This window comes from Mobula hypostoma, chromosome 11 (genome assembly GCF_963921235.1).
Source record: "Mobula hypostoma chromosome 11, sMobHyp1.1, whole genome shotgun sequence".
NCBI lineage: Eukaryota > Metazoa > Chordata > Chondrichthyes > Myliobatiformes > Myliobatidae > Mobula > Mobula hypostoma.
The window spans coordinates 26,856,526-26,873,423 of record NC_086107.1 but is presented as its reverse complement, the minus strand read 5'-3'; the positions used below and the strand labels follow the sequence as shown (position 1 = coordinate 26,873,423).

Genomic DNA, 16,898 nt, shown 5'->3' with positions numbered 1-16,898 from the left:
AAAATCCAGCACAGATTTTATAACTTTATCATTGTGACTTAGAGCAGTGGTCCCCAACCACAGGACCACAAAGCATGTGCTGCCGGGCCCCAAGGAAACGATATGATTTGGTGATATGAAACGATATGAGTCAGCTGCACCTTTCCTCATTCCCTGTCATGCACTGTTGAACTTGAACATCTACCCCACCCCCCCACCCCACGTCAGCCAGTCCGCAAGAATATTGTCAATGTTAAACCGGTCCGCAGTGCAAAAAAGGTCGGGGACCCCTGAATTAGAGTTTTGGTTCATATGACTTTTGAAACTAGTTGACTAATGACAGTGTGCTTTTTTTTTGCTTTTCAAAATCTGGCTTCTGCCTCAGTTTCCATAATTACTAGATAAGAAACATTAGGCATTATTTAAATGATTGCTCTGAAGAAAATTTTTAAGGACCTTCTGAACTGTATTAACATTTATTTAATATTGAGTCTTGATGAAGTGTCTCAGCCTGAAAAGTTGACTGTTTATTCCCTTCTGTAATTTCTGTTTGGCCTGTTTATTTGTCCTGCATTTTGTGTGTGAGTTGCTCAAGATTTTTAGCATCTGCAGAATTTCTTGTGTTTAACATGAAGTCTTTGACTTTTATCAGGCCTCCCTCATCCTTTTGCCATCACTGTGTTTGAAGACAGTCTGTACTGGACAGACTGGCACACCAAAAGCATAAATAGTGCCAACAAATTTACTGGGAAAAATCAAGAGATTATCCGCAATAAACTTCACTTTCCAATGGATATTCATACACTTCATCCACAGCGACAGCCAGCAGGTAAGAACACAAGGGACGAACTTTGAAAATCTAAGAAAATTCAATTCAAACCAAGTGGAAGTGTAGATTCTACTTGTTGTAAATTGAAGAATAAACTCCAATAATGTTTTTCCCTTAAAAACATTAATGGAGTTCATCATTCATTTGATTTTACAAAAGACTTGTGTTAATCTGTTTAAGAAATTCTTACAGAATGCTGAAGGAACTCAACAAGTCAGGCAGGATCTATGAAAAGGAATATAAAGACAATGTTTTGGGCCAAGACCCTTCATCAGGATTCAAAACATCAACTCTTTATTCCTTTCCATAGATACGTTGCTGAGTTCCTCCAGCATTTTGTGTGTGTTATTCTGGATTCCAGCATCTGCAGAATCTGTTGTGTTTAAGAAATTGTTACATTTTTTAAAAATTTACAGAGCTTCATTCTGTATCTGTTAATGAAATACGCACACTATTATTCAACATGCCCATGTATTAAATTAGTTGGACTCATTGTCTGCTTATTGCTAAAGGAAGAGTGAATTTGTATCTACACCCACCTTGAAGTGCTTCAATAATCTAGTGTGAAGAGCCATTTCAGTTACTGTGCAGACAGGAAGATTCTGACAACCTAGAAAGCCTTTTTTAGTATTGTTGCTAGGAGATAAATATTGGATAGGGCACTGGGAGAAAGAAGTTCTTTGTTATTCCATCTGAGTTTGCTCCACCATTTAACAACATCGCTATGAGATGGTACACTCCATCAGTATTGTACTGAATCAGTCTCGGCTTGGATTTTGTGTCGATGTTCTGGAATGGAGATGTGGCCTAGAATCCTGTGATTCCTAGGCACGAGGGGTATCACTCAATGAAGGAAGGCTGAATTTATTTTTCTCAACATCTTGTGCTCAATTAAACAGCACAATCTTTGAGTTTGGGTCAAATCCAGGAAAGAACATTGGCAAAGTTGACTGACAGATCTCCAGCCATGGTGCTTGGCCCTGTCTCATTATGGAACTTTCAATGGTTTGAACCAGATGTTCCTTTGAACTATTGGTGCATGCAGAAGATTAAAAAAAAGAAGCCCACTGGGAAGGGTGCTTTAACTCTGTGGCCATGATAATTGAGATCAGCATGGAAAGCAATTATTCTCTAGCATTTCAACTAACTCCATTAAAGCTCATGCAATGCAGAATTAATACATTATTTTAGATCAGTCTCTCATAAGTACTATTAAGATTGTTTAAAAAGCTCTTTAGCAATCTTGTGGTTCGGTAGCATAAATACTGGACATTAAACTGAAAATGCTAGTTCCGACAAATATGGACTGCCTTATTTCTATTCCAACGTCCCCTCTCCAGGCCTCCCTTAACGATGCCCATTCCAACCTAACATTATAAGTCAGCTGCCATAATTCCTAGTCATCTGTTCTATTGCTATAAGCATTTTCAGAAAGGGTGCAGAGGAGGCCAGTCTTGGGATAACCAGTTGTGGACCTCTAAGATGGCAAATTCAATGACTGGTTCGGCCATAGTTCTGTGTTGTACCAGAAATCAGCCTTCAGATTCCTTACTTCCATACTTCTTCACAACGCAGGGAGGGATGACACTTTAGCCCACTGACTCACACTGCAATCCCATTCTACCACTTACTTCCTTGTAACTGATATTGGAGAGGGCCCAGAAGTGGTTTACGAGAATGATTCTGTGAACGAAAGGGTTAACTTTTGAGGCCTGTTTGATCGCTTAGGGCCTGTTACTCACTGGAGTTTAGAAGAATGGAGTGGGGGGGGGATCTCATTGAAACATATTAAATATTGAAAGGCCTACATAGAGTGAATGAGGAGAGGATGTTTCCTATAGTGGAGAAGACTAGGACTAGAGGGCACAGCCTCAGAATAGAGAGGCATCCATTTAGATGAGGAATTTCTTTAGCCGGAGGGTGGTGAACCTGTGGAGTTCATTGCCATAGACATCATGGAGACCAGGCCATAGGGTGCATAAGGATACAGCAAGAAGGCAGGAGAATGTGGTTGAGAGGGAAAATAAATCTGCCATGATGGGAGTTGTCTACAGGCCCCCAAACAGTAGCCTGGATATAGGGTGCAAGTTAAATCAAGAGTTAAAATTGGCATGTCGCAAAGGTAATTCTACGGTTGTTATGGGGGATTTTAACATGCAGGTAGAATGGGAAAATCAGGTTGGTACTGGACCCCAAGAAAGGGAGTTTGTGGAATGCCTCAGAGATGGATTCTTGGAGCAGCTTATATTAGAGCCTACCAGGGAGAAGGCAATTCTGGATTTAGTGTTGTGTAATGAGCCAGATTTGATAAGGGAACTCGAGATAAAGGAGCCATTAGGAGGTAGTGACCATAATACGATAAGTTTTAAACTACAATTTGAGAAGGAGAAGGGACGATCGGAAGTGTCAGTATTACAGTTGAACAAAGGGGACTATGGACATATGAGGGAGGAGCTGGCAAAAGTTGACTGGAAAGATACCCTAGCAGGGATGGCAGTGGAACAACAATGGCAGGTATTTTTGGGAATAATACAGAAGGTGCAGGATCAGTTCATTCCAAAGAGGAAGAAGGGTTCAAAGAGGAGAAAGGGGCGACCATGGATGACAACGGAAGTCAAGGACAGTATAAAAATAAAAGAGAGGAAGTATAACATAGCAAGGATGAGTAGGAAGCTAGAGGATTGGGAGATTTTAAGGAGCAACAGAAGATAACTAAAAAAGCAATACGGGGGGAGAAGTTGAGGTACGAGGGTAAGCTAGCCAAAAATATAAAGGAGGATAGTAAAAGCTTCTTTCGGTATGTGTAGAGGAAAAAAAAAGTTAAGACCAAAGTTGGGCCCTTGAAGACAGAAACGTGTGAAATTATTATGGGGAACAAGGAAATGGCGAATGAGCTGAACAGGTACTTGGATCTGTCTTCACTAGGGAAGACACAAGCAATCTCCCAGATGTGATAGTGGCCTGAGGACCTAGGGTAACACAAGAACTGAAGGAAATTTGCATCAGGCACAAAATGGTGTTGGGTAAGCTGATGGGACTGAAGGTTGATAAATCCCCAGGGCCTGATGGTCTGCATCCCAGGGTACTTAAGGAGGTGGCTCTAGAAATCGTGGACACATTGGTAATCATTTTCCAATGTTCTATAGATTCAGGATCAGTTCCTGCAGATTGGAGGGTAGCTAATGTTATCCCACTTTTTAAGAAAGAGGGAGAGAGAAAGCAGGCAATTATAGACCAGTTAGTCTGACATCAGTGGTGGGGAAGATACTGGAATCAATTATAAAAGATGTAATAGCAGCATATTTGGATAGCAGTGGCAGGATAGGTCCGAGTCAGCATGGATTTACGAAGGGGAAATCATGCTTGACTAATCTTTTGGAATTTTTTGAGAATGTGACTGTGAAAATGGACATGGGAAAGCCAGTGGATGTAGTGTACCTGGGCTTTCAGAAAGCATTTGATAAGGTCCCAAATGGGAGGTTAGTGGGCAAAATTAGAGCACATGGTATTGGGGGTAGGGTACTGACATGGATAGAAATTTGGTTGGCAGACAGGAAACAAAGAGTAGGGATTAACGGGTCCTTTTCAGAATCGCAGGCAGTGACTAGTGGGGTACTGCAAGGCTCGGTGCTGGGACCGCAGATATTTACAATATACATTAATGATTTAGATGAAGGGATTAAAAGTAACATTAGCAAATTTGCAGATGACACAAAGCTGGGTGGCAGTGTGAAATGTGAGGAGGATATTATGAGAATGCAGGGTGACTTGGACAGGTTGGGTGAGTGGGCAGATGCATGGCAGATGCAGTTTAATGTGGATAAATGTGAGGTTATCCACTTTGGTGGCAAGAACAGGAAGGCAGATTACTATCTGAATGGTGTCAAGTTAGGAAAAGAGGAAGTACAACGTGATCTAGGTGTCTTTGTTCATCAGTCACTGAAAGTGAGCATGCAGGTACAGCAGGCAGTGAAGAAAGCTAATGGCATGTTGGCCTTCATAACAAGGGGAGTTGAGTATAGGAGCAAAGAGGTCCTTCTGCAGTTGTACAGGGCCCTGTGAGACCACACCTGGAATATTGTGTACAGTTTTGGTCTCCAAATTTGAGGAAGGACATTCTAGTTATCGAGGGAGTGCAGCGTAGGTTCATGAGGTTAATTTCGGGGATGGCGGGACTGTCATATGTTGAAAGGTTGGAGCAACTGGGGTTGTATACACTGGAATTTAGAAGGATGAGAGGGGATCTGATTGAAACATGTAAGATTATTAGGGGATTGGACAAGCTAGCGGCAGGAAACATGTTCCCGATGTTGGGGGAGTCCAGAACCAGAGGCCACAGTTTAAGAATAAGGGGTAGACAATTTAGAACGGAGTTAAGGAAAAACTTTTTCATACAGAGGGTTGTAGTTCTGTGGAATGCTCTGCCTCAGAAGGCAGTGGAGGCCAATTCTCTGGATTCTTTCAAAAAAAGAGTTAGATAGAGCTCTTAAAGACAGCGGAGTGAAGGGATATGGGGAGAAGGCAGGAAAAGGGTACTGATTGTGGATGATCAGCCATGATCACAGTGAATGGTGGTGCTGGCTCGAAGGGCTGAATGACCTACTCCTGCACCTATTGTCTATTGTCTATTGAATGCAGGAACAAACTGGAAGGACTGAATGGCCTAATTCAGCTCCTTGGTCTGATGGTTACTGGTGTCCTCAAATTTTGTTCGATTTCACCCAGATTTGATCACTTGCCTACAGATGAGTGATGATTCACAGTGGCCAATTCAACAACTAGCCTGCTGTATATCTTTGGATTGTAGGAGGAAGCCAATGCACCTAGAAAAAAATCCACATGGGGAGAATGTGGCAAACCCCACAAATCAATGAAAATGGTTATTACCAATAAACCATGACAGTGATGTGGTTGGGATTAACTATGCCATTGTAATCTTAAAAGAGAGAGAATTAATGTGAAAAAAAGAGTTGTGAATGAATGGGATAAAGATGGATGAGAGAAAAGATCTTAGCTCAGAAAACCAGGAAATGGAATCAGTTTGGTTCAAGTTAAGTAACAGCAAGGGCAGAAGTGATTGGTGGCTTCCAGGCAATGGTGGTGAAGCTGCAGACAGTATAAATCAGGAAGTTAGAGGCATGTGTAACAAGAGTAATATGATTGTGGTACTCATGGGAGTCTTTAAGCTTCATAGACTGGGAATAACAATCAATAATTACAAAGTGAATAAATTTGTTAAGTCTATGTGAGATGGATTTCCAGATTAGTGTGTTAAGTAACCAACAATAGAGTAGGATATTTTAAATCTTGTGTTGTACAAGGAGAGAGGATTAATTTATAATCTTATAGCTAAGATGTCTTTAGGGGACAATCTTATTTTCTGAGTTTTATATTAAGGTAAAAAATGATTTAGTGTACTCTAAAGCTGTGAAGTTAAATAAAGCCAAAGCAAACTCATGCTTCAAAAACAGGTGTGGGAGAAGTAAGTTTAAATTTGTGGGGCATTGCCCACCAGTACTGGGGAAGAAGGGAGATGTTCTGATGGGATTGGCTCCACCTGAACCTGGGACCAGAGTCCTGGTGAATTGCAAAACTAGGCTTGTGAATAGGGTTTTAAACTAAATACTAAGAGGATGGGTTTAGTGGATTGGGTAAGTATGGAGAAACTAAAAGGGAAGGGAAGCACAGGAGTACTTACAAAATTCTTTAGAATGAAAAATAAGACAACATTTAGAAAGGGATTAAACATTTAACTTTGGGCAACATGGAGAGGAATTTCAACAGAGGGGTGGTGTGTTCATGACTAAAAGGATGCACATCTTGTAGAAAAAGACAGGTAGGTGGGCAGTGGGGTTGGGATAGTTCTGTTGGTAAAAAATGAAATCAAATCCTAAGAAAGAAGTGACATAAGATCAGAAGATGTAGCATCTTTGTGGGTAGAGGTAAGCAACTGCAAGGGTAAAATGGGATTTATGTACAGGCCTCTGAGTAGTAGCCAGGATGTGGGGTACAGATTACAAGAAGAGATAGAAAAGGCATGTAAAAAGCCATATTATGGCTGTCATGGGGAACTTCAATATACAGGTCATCTGGGAAAATCAGGCTGGCACTAAATCCCAAGAGAAAGTCATAAAAAAGGGGAATTGGGGCATTTGGGCCATTGAGACTCTGTGCCATGGCTGATTTATTTTCTCACTCAACCAGAAAAAGGAAAAAAATTGCAGAATCCCTGCAAGATGGCTTTTTAGAGCAGCTTATGGTTCAGCTCACCAGGAAAAAGGCAATTCTGGATTTGGTGTTGTGCTGTCCACCAGATCTTCTTAGGGAGCTTAAGGTAAAAGAACAATTAGATAGTAATCATAATGTGAAAGAACTCACCCTGCAGTCTGTGAGGGAGAATCTAAAACCAGATGTATCGGCATTACGGTTGAGTAACGGTAACTAAAGAGGCATAAGAGGGGCGCTGGCTGAAGATTATTGTTGGGGGACCCTAGCAGGGGTGATGGTGGAGCAGTAATGAGAGGGGATTCTGGGAATAATTCAGAAAATTCAGGGTAATTTCATCCCAAAGAAGAAACATTCTAAAGGAAGGATGAGGGAAAATTGACAAAGACAACAAAAAAAAAACAAAACCAAGTGCTTACAAAATTGCAAACTTAGCAGGAAGCTAGAGGATTAGGAAAAAAAATTAATAAACAGTAAAAGGCAACAGAAAGCTGTAATAAGGGTAGAAGAGATGAAATATGAAGACAGGTTACCTGATGACATAAAGAGAGGCAAAAGTATTCATCGGACCACTGGAAAATGATGACTGAGTAGTAGTGTGGAAGTACAGAGGGGAGCTTCTTCTCCTCTGCCATCAGATTTCTGAACGGTCAATGATCCCACAAACACTACTTTTCTTGTTCCTCCAGTGGTCTGTGTGTGTTGCTTGTATTTTCAAAATCTGCAGATTGTCTCTTGTTGATGAGATGCATGATTCTTATCTGATTTGTTATAAGACAGGATCTTTGCAACCAGATAGTGCCTCTTTACCGTATTACGATTTCCCCCACCATATTGTCACTGATTGGAGCATTTAATCTGAAGGTTACCATCGTATAGTGGACTGAAAAAGATTAACCTCAGGATTCCTTTGCCCAACTGCAAACTATGTATTTCTTTGCAATTGAAAATTGGCTTAACCTGAAAGAGTGTTACTTTGTGGCAATTTCTGAATGATCTAAAAAAGAAATTGTAAAAAAAGATCGTTATTAATTCTGTAAATACAATGCAACAGTCTTGAATGGCTTTGGAAAGCACTTTATCCTTAAGTTTGAATAGTCTAATGGAAAATGTTTTGCCATTTGAAACTCTAAATTAAAAGCATTCTCATGTTCAAATAGGTTGTTACCCTTCCTTACCAATGTAACTTCCTTCAGTCTTGCAACCTTAAGATCAGGGCTTCAGGCTTCTTGCATAGTTTTTTTCACTCTACTATCAGCAATGTGTGGCCCATTATCAAAAAGACTGGTTACACCTACTAAGAAGCTTACATACCATTAGATGTTTTAGCTGAACTGTTGAACGAAGAACAGCAAGGAGAATTTTCAATTTAGAAGTTGGATATGTGGGTGTCATTTAATTCCTTCAACAAAAACCTTGAAAATTTTATTAAGCTGCTTTACTTATTTTGTACTATATTTTTCACACAACATAGAAGGAAGCTATTCAGCCCATAAGTCCATGCTGGCTCTCAGAATACCTTATCCTCTTTCATATATTTAGATTAGATTAGATTAGATTCAACTTTATTGTCATTGTGCCGAGTACAGATACAAAGCCAATGAAATGTAGTTAGCATCTGACCAGAAATGCAAAGAATAGTGTTATTTACAAAATAACTGCGAATAAAAAGTAAGTGCTACAGCACACAAATATAAAAGTACTGAGACAGTACAATATGGGTGCAATACTGCTTAGCGCTGTGATGTGAGGTTCAGCAGGGTCACAGCCTCATGGAAGAAGCTCTTCCTGTGCCTGCTGGTGCGGGAGCAGAGGCTCCTGTTGCACCTACTGGATGGGAAGAGAGTAAAAAGTCCATGGTTAGGGTGAGATGCATCCTTGATAATGCTTTTCGCCCTGCCCAGGCAGCGTTTATGGTAGATGTTCTCAATGGTGGGCAATTGGGTGCTGATAATCCGCTGGGCAGTTTTCACCACACACTGGAGTGCTTTGCAGTCCGATACAGGACAATTGCCATACCACATGAGATGCAGCTGGTGAGTATGCTCTCAATGGTACAGCGGTAAAAGTCCGTCAGTATCCTGGGACGGAGGTGAGCTTTCTTGATGCTCCACAGGAAATAAAGGCTCTGTTGTGCCTTTTTGACCAGGATGGAGGAGTTCAGGGACCAGGTGCGATCCTAGGAAATGTGGACACCGAGGAGTTTGAAGCTTGATACACGCTCCACTACAGCTCCGTTGATGTAGATGGGGACGTGAGTGTGACTCCTGGCATGCCTGAAGTCCACAATGATCTCCTTGGTCTTCTGGATGTTAAGGGCCAGGTTGTTGTTGGCACACCACGTGGCCAGGTGCTGGACCTCCTCCCTGTAGGCCATCTCATCATCCCCTCTGATCAGACCAACCACTGTGGTGTCGTCTGCGAACTTGATTATGGAGTTAGAACCATGTACAGGAACGCAGTCATAGGTGAAAAGGGATTACAGAAGAGGGCTCAGCACACAGCCTTGAGGCACGCCAGTGTTCAGGATGAGAGTGGAGAAGGAGAGGTTGTCCAACTTAACTGATTGGGGTCTGTTAGTCAGAAAGTCTAAGATCCAATTGCAGAGGGATGAGCTGATACCAAGCTGGCGAAGTTTGGCGATCAGCTTGGAGGGGCTCACAGTATTGAATGCCGAACTAAAGTCAATGAACAGCATTCTGATGTAAGAGTTGGGGCAGCAATTTAGATTCTGCAATTCGGAGAAACATACAAATCAGTATGGAGAGGCTCATTTATGCTGCATTTCGTTGTTTCATTTTGTGAATCAAATGTTTCCTACGAGGTTTAGGATTCATTAAAATATATTTTTAAAGGAAAAACCAGATGCAGCAGTTTTGCTGTACATTAAATTCTGTGAAGCAAATTACATCGAATTCTTAAAGGACTGACAAATGTACAGTTGTTGAAACTGACTGATTGACTGATGTTTTATGGATGTTAATTTATTGCTCAGAACAATGCAATGTCTTTGCTTGAGCTTCTGGTGCTTTGCTGATCTTTTGCTAGGTCCTGGCCGGTAGATGGGAAAGCGTTTGCAATGATTCATTAGTTGTCAGTAGGCGGGTTGTGAGAGCATCAGCTATTCAAGCATATAAAGATGGTTTTATGGCCACGTGCAGTAACAAATCAGGTTGGATTGTACTAAACACATCAGTGTCAGTTTGAGGGCCAAAGTTTGTGTACATGTATGGTATGCGTGAACCTCTCGTTATGTTACATCTGGACAGCGAGACCAGAAAATTAACGTTACACCACAGAAAGTTGAATTTGAATGGGGTCAGGAATAGTATGTGTAGAGTGTGATGATTTGAGCTATTTTAATGAAATCTCCTATGAGATCCAGATGCAGACATTTCAGGTAGTTCTGGCATGCCATAAAGTTTGTATAATTTATTTGTCTTTTTGATTCTTGCACCTACTGTGCTTGCTGATTGATATATAATGCGATTACTTTTTAATTAGGAAATCTGGGAGCTAAAACAATTGCAACCTTAATTTAAGCGTACTTAATGTTAATTATAATATAATTAAGTCATATCAGCATTAAATTAATTCTGTTCTGTTGCATGTGTTGCTTTAAAACAAAACTATTCTTGAGTTATGAAGAATAGACCACGTTGTCTTCGATAAGCAACTGGTTAAAATAAGTGAGCAGCTGTGGCCACTATGACAGCATCTCAGTAGAACTGCTGGCGATTCCAGAGGTAATTGTTGTACTCTGATGATATTTATATGTTTTCTGCTTTCTGCTATTTGAGCAGGGAGAAACCGCTGTGGGACCAACAATGGAGGATGCAGCCACCTCTGCCTTCCCAGTGGCACTAACTACACTTGCGCTTGTCCTACCGGCTTCAAAAAGGTCGATGGCTACAACTGTGCTGAAAGTAAGTAGCGGCCAGCAGCACCAGCGGGGAAGCAAACAGAATTAGGCTGATTATCACTGGCATATGTCATGAAATTTGTTATTCTGTGGCAGCAAAATGCTGCAAGCCATTAAGAAATTACTTATTTAATAAAATAATAAATAAATAAATAGTGCAATATAGTCATTTAAAAATCAGTCAATCTATTTCAATAATATTTAAAATAAACTCATTTCTCATTTTCCCAGCTTGGACCTATGAAACATTCTAAGGTCTCTAATCTTATGCCAGTCTGACCAAGTGCAAGATAGGAGATGCGATTACCCCAAAGAATTCTATGAAATTCCAGCCAGTGTAGAATGGGCACTGTACTGGTGGGTGTTAGCAGTTGAACATGGGTGATTCCTTTTAGATCTTCTTGCATCAGCCATTCTATTTTTGCCAGCTGAAAAACATAAGAACACAGCAACAGGAGCAGGAGTGAGACATTCAAGACCAATATGCTGAAAGCTCGTTCCTCAAGATTCCATCATCTGTAGTCTCTTATCTCTCCATTGTTTAGGTCTGCTGTAAAGTCTCTTCAAGGAATGCCAACTTTGAAGAAGTTGTCCTCCTCTCTTTGGCGGGTGATCTGTGAGAAGCTCTCTCCCTGCTCCCCCTGTCTGTGCTTTCTACTGTTCTCAAGCTCTTCCTCTTTATGCTGGCCATGCCCCCCCCCACCCGGTCTCAGTCCTGAAAGAGCTTCAATCTAAAACATCAACAATTCCTCCATCCTCAACAGATGCTGCTCAAACCACTGTGGTCGTCCAGCAGGCTGTATATTGCTCCAGATTCCAGCATCATTAGCCACTTGTGACCCCCATGGCTGATGTAATCTTGTCCTCACCACCATCTTCCCTGTGCATCTTGACTCTCTTGTAGTTTAAGTCTCTATTAAGACCTCAAACCTCAGGCTGTTACCAGTGGTTGAGGAATGCAGGGAAAACACATAGCAATCATATTGGGAAATTAAAGGGCGAAAGAAACTTCTTACACATGGTGTTGTGAAGTTACTGGATACACTGCCAGAATTTGACGAACATTTAAGAACCAATGATTAATGTTGATGGAAAGGGGAGTATTATGATTAAGAGAAAATCTGTAGATGCTTGAAATTGAAGTAATACGCACGAAATGCTGGAGGAACTCAGCTGGCCAGGCAGCATCTGTGGAAAAGAGTAACCAGTCGACCTTTTGGGCTGAGACCCTTCATCAGGACTGATGTATCAGGGAGTACTATGAGCAGTTTTGGGACCTTTATCTAAAAAAGGATGTGCTGGTATTGGAGACTGTCCAGGGAAAGTTCACTAGAATGAGCCCAGGAAATAAGGAGTTAAGGAATGAGGAGCGTTTGATGGCTCTGGGCCTGTACTCACTGGAGTTTAGAAGAATGAGGGTGGATCTTATTGAAACTTATCAAATATAGAAAAGCCTAATAGGGTGGATGTGGACAGGATGTTTCCTACTGTGGGTGAGTCTCGGACCAGAAGGAACAGACTAAAAATACGAGGACTTCCCTTTAGATCAGAGATGAGGAAGTATTTCTTTAGCTCAAGGGTGGAGAATCTGTGGAATTCATGTTCTCAGACGGCTGCAAAGGCAAAGTCATTGGGTATATTTAAAGTGGAGGTTGATAGATTCTTGATTAGTAAGAGTGTCAAAGGTTATGGGGAGAAGGCAGAAGAATAGGGTTGAGAGGGATAATAAATCAGCTGGGATGGAGTGGCAGAGCAGTCGATGGGCCGATATAGACTTAATCCAGTAAGCACGTCCCAATCTGCAAATCAGTTTGACTGAATTGTAATTAAGCTTCAATTCAACAAAGCTGCTGTTTGCTTAAAAGTAGAATTGTATTTGAAATAACATGGGTTCACCCCAGCAGAATTGTGCATTGTATAGTATAACAGTGACATGTTTTAAGGTAATAAAATATTCAATCGAGCAGCACAGCAAGTCCATAATCTCATTAGATTTAGATCTCATTTCATCTAAAACAAAATGAAAGGACACCAGTTATTGACTCGGAACTGAAAACTTTCAGGAAATTACATCTGTCCTTTGATTAACATCGTCGGTTTATATGTAACTACAGTTGCCCGCATGTCCCAATTTAGTGAAGCTATAAAAGTTACTAAATAATCACTTTGAAAATATGTTTGAGGTCTATTTCATTATTACAATTCTGCTTTTCAATGACCATGGATATCTCAAACTAACATGCCAAAGGGATAATTGCAGAGCCACTTTCATTTGATCTCAGATTCTTCTCAGAACAGAAATGACAGTGTAATTCAAAAATATACCAGCTGGAATGATAAATAAGGATGTTATCTGACCCATGAGTCTACTAAAATGAGAGTTGTAAAACTATCTTCCATATATAGTTTCACAGCGAATGGTCCAGAATCAACACGGGTGTGGACCCACATTTAGAACATATTCATTTGTTCTACTGTACCACCCTGGGACCTCTCAAACGTATCCTCAATCATCTTAATGACAGTAGGAAGTGTACATTCCTGTGGTCTTCTCTGAGCATTAAAATGAAATCTCTGGGGAAGCATTGGTCAAGCACATTTACAAAGCTCTTTCATTGTTAAGCAGAGTGCAGTACATAGTTAACAGTACAGTTTGAATCTATGGATTGAGCAACATAGATCCCAGACTACGTCTATATCTATAAAATAACAGTGTCAGAAAAAAAAGTTATTGGATTATATTTCCCAAAATGGAGCCAGTGAATGAAAAGCCTTTGCAAAAATGTTCTGGAAGAATATCATCTTTAATTCTAAAGACAGCATTTCGGAGAGGCAACTGCACTCTGCAAAACATCAAAGAGCATTGTTATTGAGGAGTAGTGTTGTGATGAAACATTTACTGAGAAATTGAAACTGTTGGGGTGCTCTGGAATGTACCAAATGTCAGTCATGACCAAAATCTTGTACTGTGCATGTGCAATCCTGTAGTCCTCTATCAAAGTCAGGATTGGGATGTCAGCCACTGGTATGATTGCCTTAGTGATGGGTGGGCAGGTGGATGATGTCAGTAGTTTGACTGGCATTGACCAGGTATGAAGGTATGGAACTGGGGTAAGCAGGTTACATTGTTGGAGGTTGGGGATGCAGTGAGACTCCATGGATCTGCTGAAGAGCTGTGCTGGACGTGGGAATGCTGTTTTACAGCAAGGATCACGTGGGGGGAGGACTTGCAGAGTTTGAGGAGATTATGAAGTTTGTTAGGTAGCTGTAGGAAAGAACTTTGTCTTGATATGAGTTTAAGCCCATCTTGTCCCATGAATACTTAACAATAGGCATCCTCAGAGTACCATAGTTCAAATTCCCCCAATACAAGTGCAGCATTGGGAATTACGTCATTACATTGACATCTGACCAGGAAGTGTCATGTTACTGAAATACCTGTCAGCATGAAGAAAGTGTCCTGACAAATTTTCTGACTTAAATATAAAGTGGTTTAATAGTAGTTGTTGTTCTGCGTGTCTTGGATGGAGAGCGTGGGGAAATCCAGTTTCTTAATTCTGCAAAAACATTGTTCACTTGGAGTTGCAGGCAATTACAGTTCATGAGCTTGTTGAACTGCTGTTGTTGGACAACAGGTGACTTTTCAATGTAGTTTGCAGATTTTGATCCAGTGAATGAAACCTCTGTTTATCTCTGGCAGTATTCCTTTAAGGAAGTGTTTATAAACAGCTTTTTCTGCAGATTTCCAATATACCTTACTTCTTCCCAGTTGGCTGATCTTAAATTAAGTAGAACCGTAGTTCAAATAACCCAAATACCATATCTTCAAAAGAATCAATAATTACCAGCAAAATAGACTGCACATTAAACAATTGGGTATGTAAATGGATCTCCATGCATTTGTCTTGCAGTGTGTCTTTACTTAAAAGTCATCACACAGAGGTGCTCATACAAAGTTTTGAAGCTGTAGTTGCTTTGGGGAACTGTCTGGCCTGTGCCTTTTCAGCTTCATTGTAAGCTGGGAAATTCAGGGAACTGTAGCTCTGAATAAATGCATGATGTACATTTCCAGCTCTGTCAGCAACTGGTTTTCTTTTTTGTTTTATTCTCTGTAATAATGTGGTAAAATCTCAGGCATGACACACCATGGATTTGCTTTGCTGTTCTCACTGGGTTGAGTGTCATGTCACATTAATAAAATGACCTGAGCATTTTGCCATACAAGGCAGTATCCTGGATTGTTATTAAAGCCTATTTACTTCACTAGTGTCCTGCAGGGTTGAAAATTTGCTATCTTTACTAGTGTGGCTTTGTGCAACTTCAGATCCAGCCATATAGTTGACTTTTAACCGTTCAGGGAAAACTGAAGATAGGCAGTAAATGTAGCTGTCGCCACTGATGTCTATTTTCCCATGGAAATTTAAATTCCTCTATGATAATACTCCATGGGCCTAGTTGCTCATTCTACAAATGTTAGAGTCCATTTTGCTCCTGGCAAGCAATCCTGTCATTTAAATGCAAGATTTACTGCTTTAATGGTCACCCATCCCACGACCACAATGTGTTCCATAGCAGTGTTTAACAAGGTAACTGAGTTTTATGGTTAGATCAATGGATGAGTGTAGGCTGTTCCATCTATTGCCCTGTGTAAAGACTGGTCCGCAAGGCACACACCCTCCTATTCTTTTGTCTTAAACATGAGAGGAAGTGGATCAGTTATCAACCTTGCATCTCAAGTGCTTGATAGCCAATCCTTGCAGTTTTACAGCCCCGAATCGTTTAAACCAATCTGACAAGCACACTCAAAATGCTGGAGGAACTCAGCAGGTCAGGTAGCATCCATGGAAAAGGGTAAACAGTCAATGTTTTGGGTCAAGCCCAGACATCCCACCCTGCAAAAACTCATTTCAGGGAGGTAGCACCATCAATTTGTGGGAGACTCCCGGTACTTCTGGGAGAGGCGGGATGTCTGCAATAGAGTAGCTCCTTCGCAGCTAGCCAGCTAGTTTAAATAATGTTAGCTATGCTAATGAACGAATGACACCTGTTAAACTCACCTCAACACATCTTTTACAGCCTTAACCCACCATGGGCAATAGAAAAGTCACTGTTGCAAACAGTGCAGCGAGCAATACTGTCACTATTTTGACCCCTATTAGGCAGGGGTACACTTTAGTGTAGTCTGGGGTGACATACGCTTTATATATTTTTTTTGGAACACTCTGTCACTCTGACTTTTTTTTGGAACTCTCTTGCTCTCGCGCGCATGCACTCTCTCTCGTCGCTCTCACGCGCTTGCTTTCTTGTTCTCGCTCTCTCGCGTGCTCTCTCTTTCTCGCTCTCACTCTCGCTCGCTGTCTTGCGCTTGCTTTCTTGCTCTTGCGCTCGCTCGCTCTCAAAAAAAATCAATTTCCAGGACATTGTATATAATTTGCGGGCATCGGGAGCCACTATTAATATGCCGGAGACTCCTGGAACTTCTGGGAGAGGTGGGATGTCTGCAAGACCCTTCATCAGGCCCTGAGGAAGGGTCTTGGCCTAAAATGTTGACTGTTTACTCTTTTCCAAAGATACTGCCTGACCTGCTGAGTTCCTCCAGCATTAAGTGTGTGTTGCTTTGGATTTCAAGCATCTGCAGATTTTCTCACGTTTGTGACAAATAGCAGTTGCCATTGTTCCAATATTACAAACATTTGAACTGACCATTGGAATGTTTCTATAGCACAGGGGTTCCCAACCTGGGGATCCGTGGACCCCTTGGTTAATGGTAGGGGTTCATGGCACAATAGAAGTTCGGGAACCCCTGCTATTGCATATGACCAACTCACTTCTGTTGCGTCAATTGTCTCACCTGGCCATTGATCGCATTTTGAACACATTTTGTTGAGTAGTAGATACAGTGGCAGTGACGTGCAAGGTGATTTCTTCACTGTCATTTGAAAT

The 16,898-nt window shown here is 41.2% G+C and overlaps 1 protein-coding gene across 4 annotated transcripts in view; it reads left to right on the top strand.

Moving 5' to 3' along the window:
- lrp4 (low density lipoprotein receptor-related protein 4) overlaps positions 1-16,898 on the top strand; it is a 457,879-nt gene that overhangs the window by 379,274 nt on the left and 61,707 nt on the right. For 3 of the 4 annotated variants that reach the window (XM_063061778.1, XM_063061776.1, XM_063061780.1), the window contains exons 15-16: positions 632-808; positions 10,834-10,959. In XM_063061778.1, the coding sequence (XP_062917848.1) occupies positions 632-808; positions 10,834-10,959 (303 nt within the window). The remainder of the gene's footprint in view (positions 1-631; positions 809-10,833; positions 10,960-16,898) is intronic. The other variant, XM_063061777.1, reaches the window with a different exon arrangement.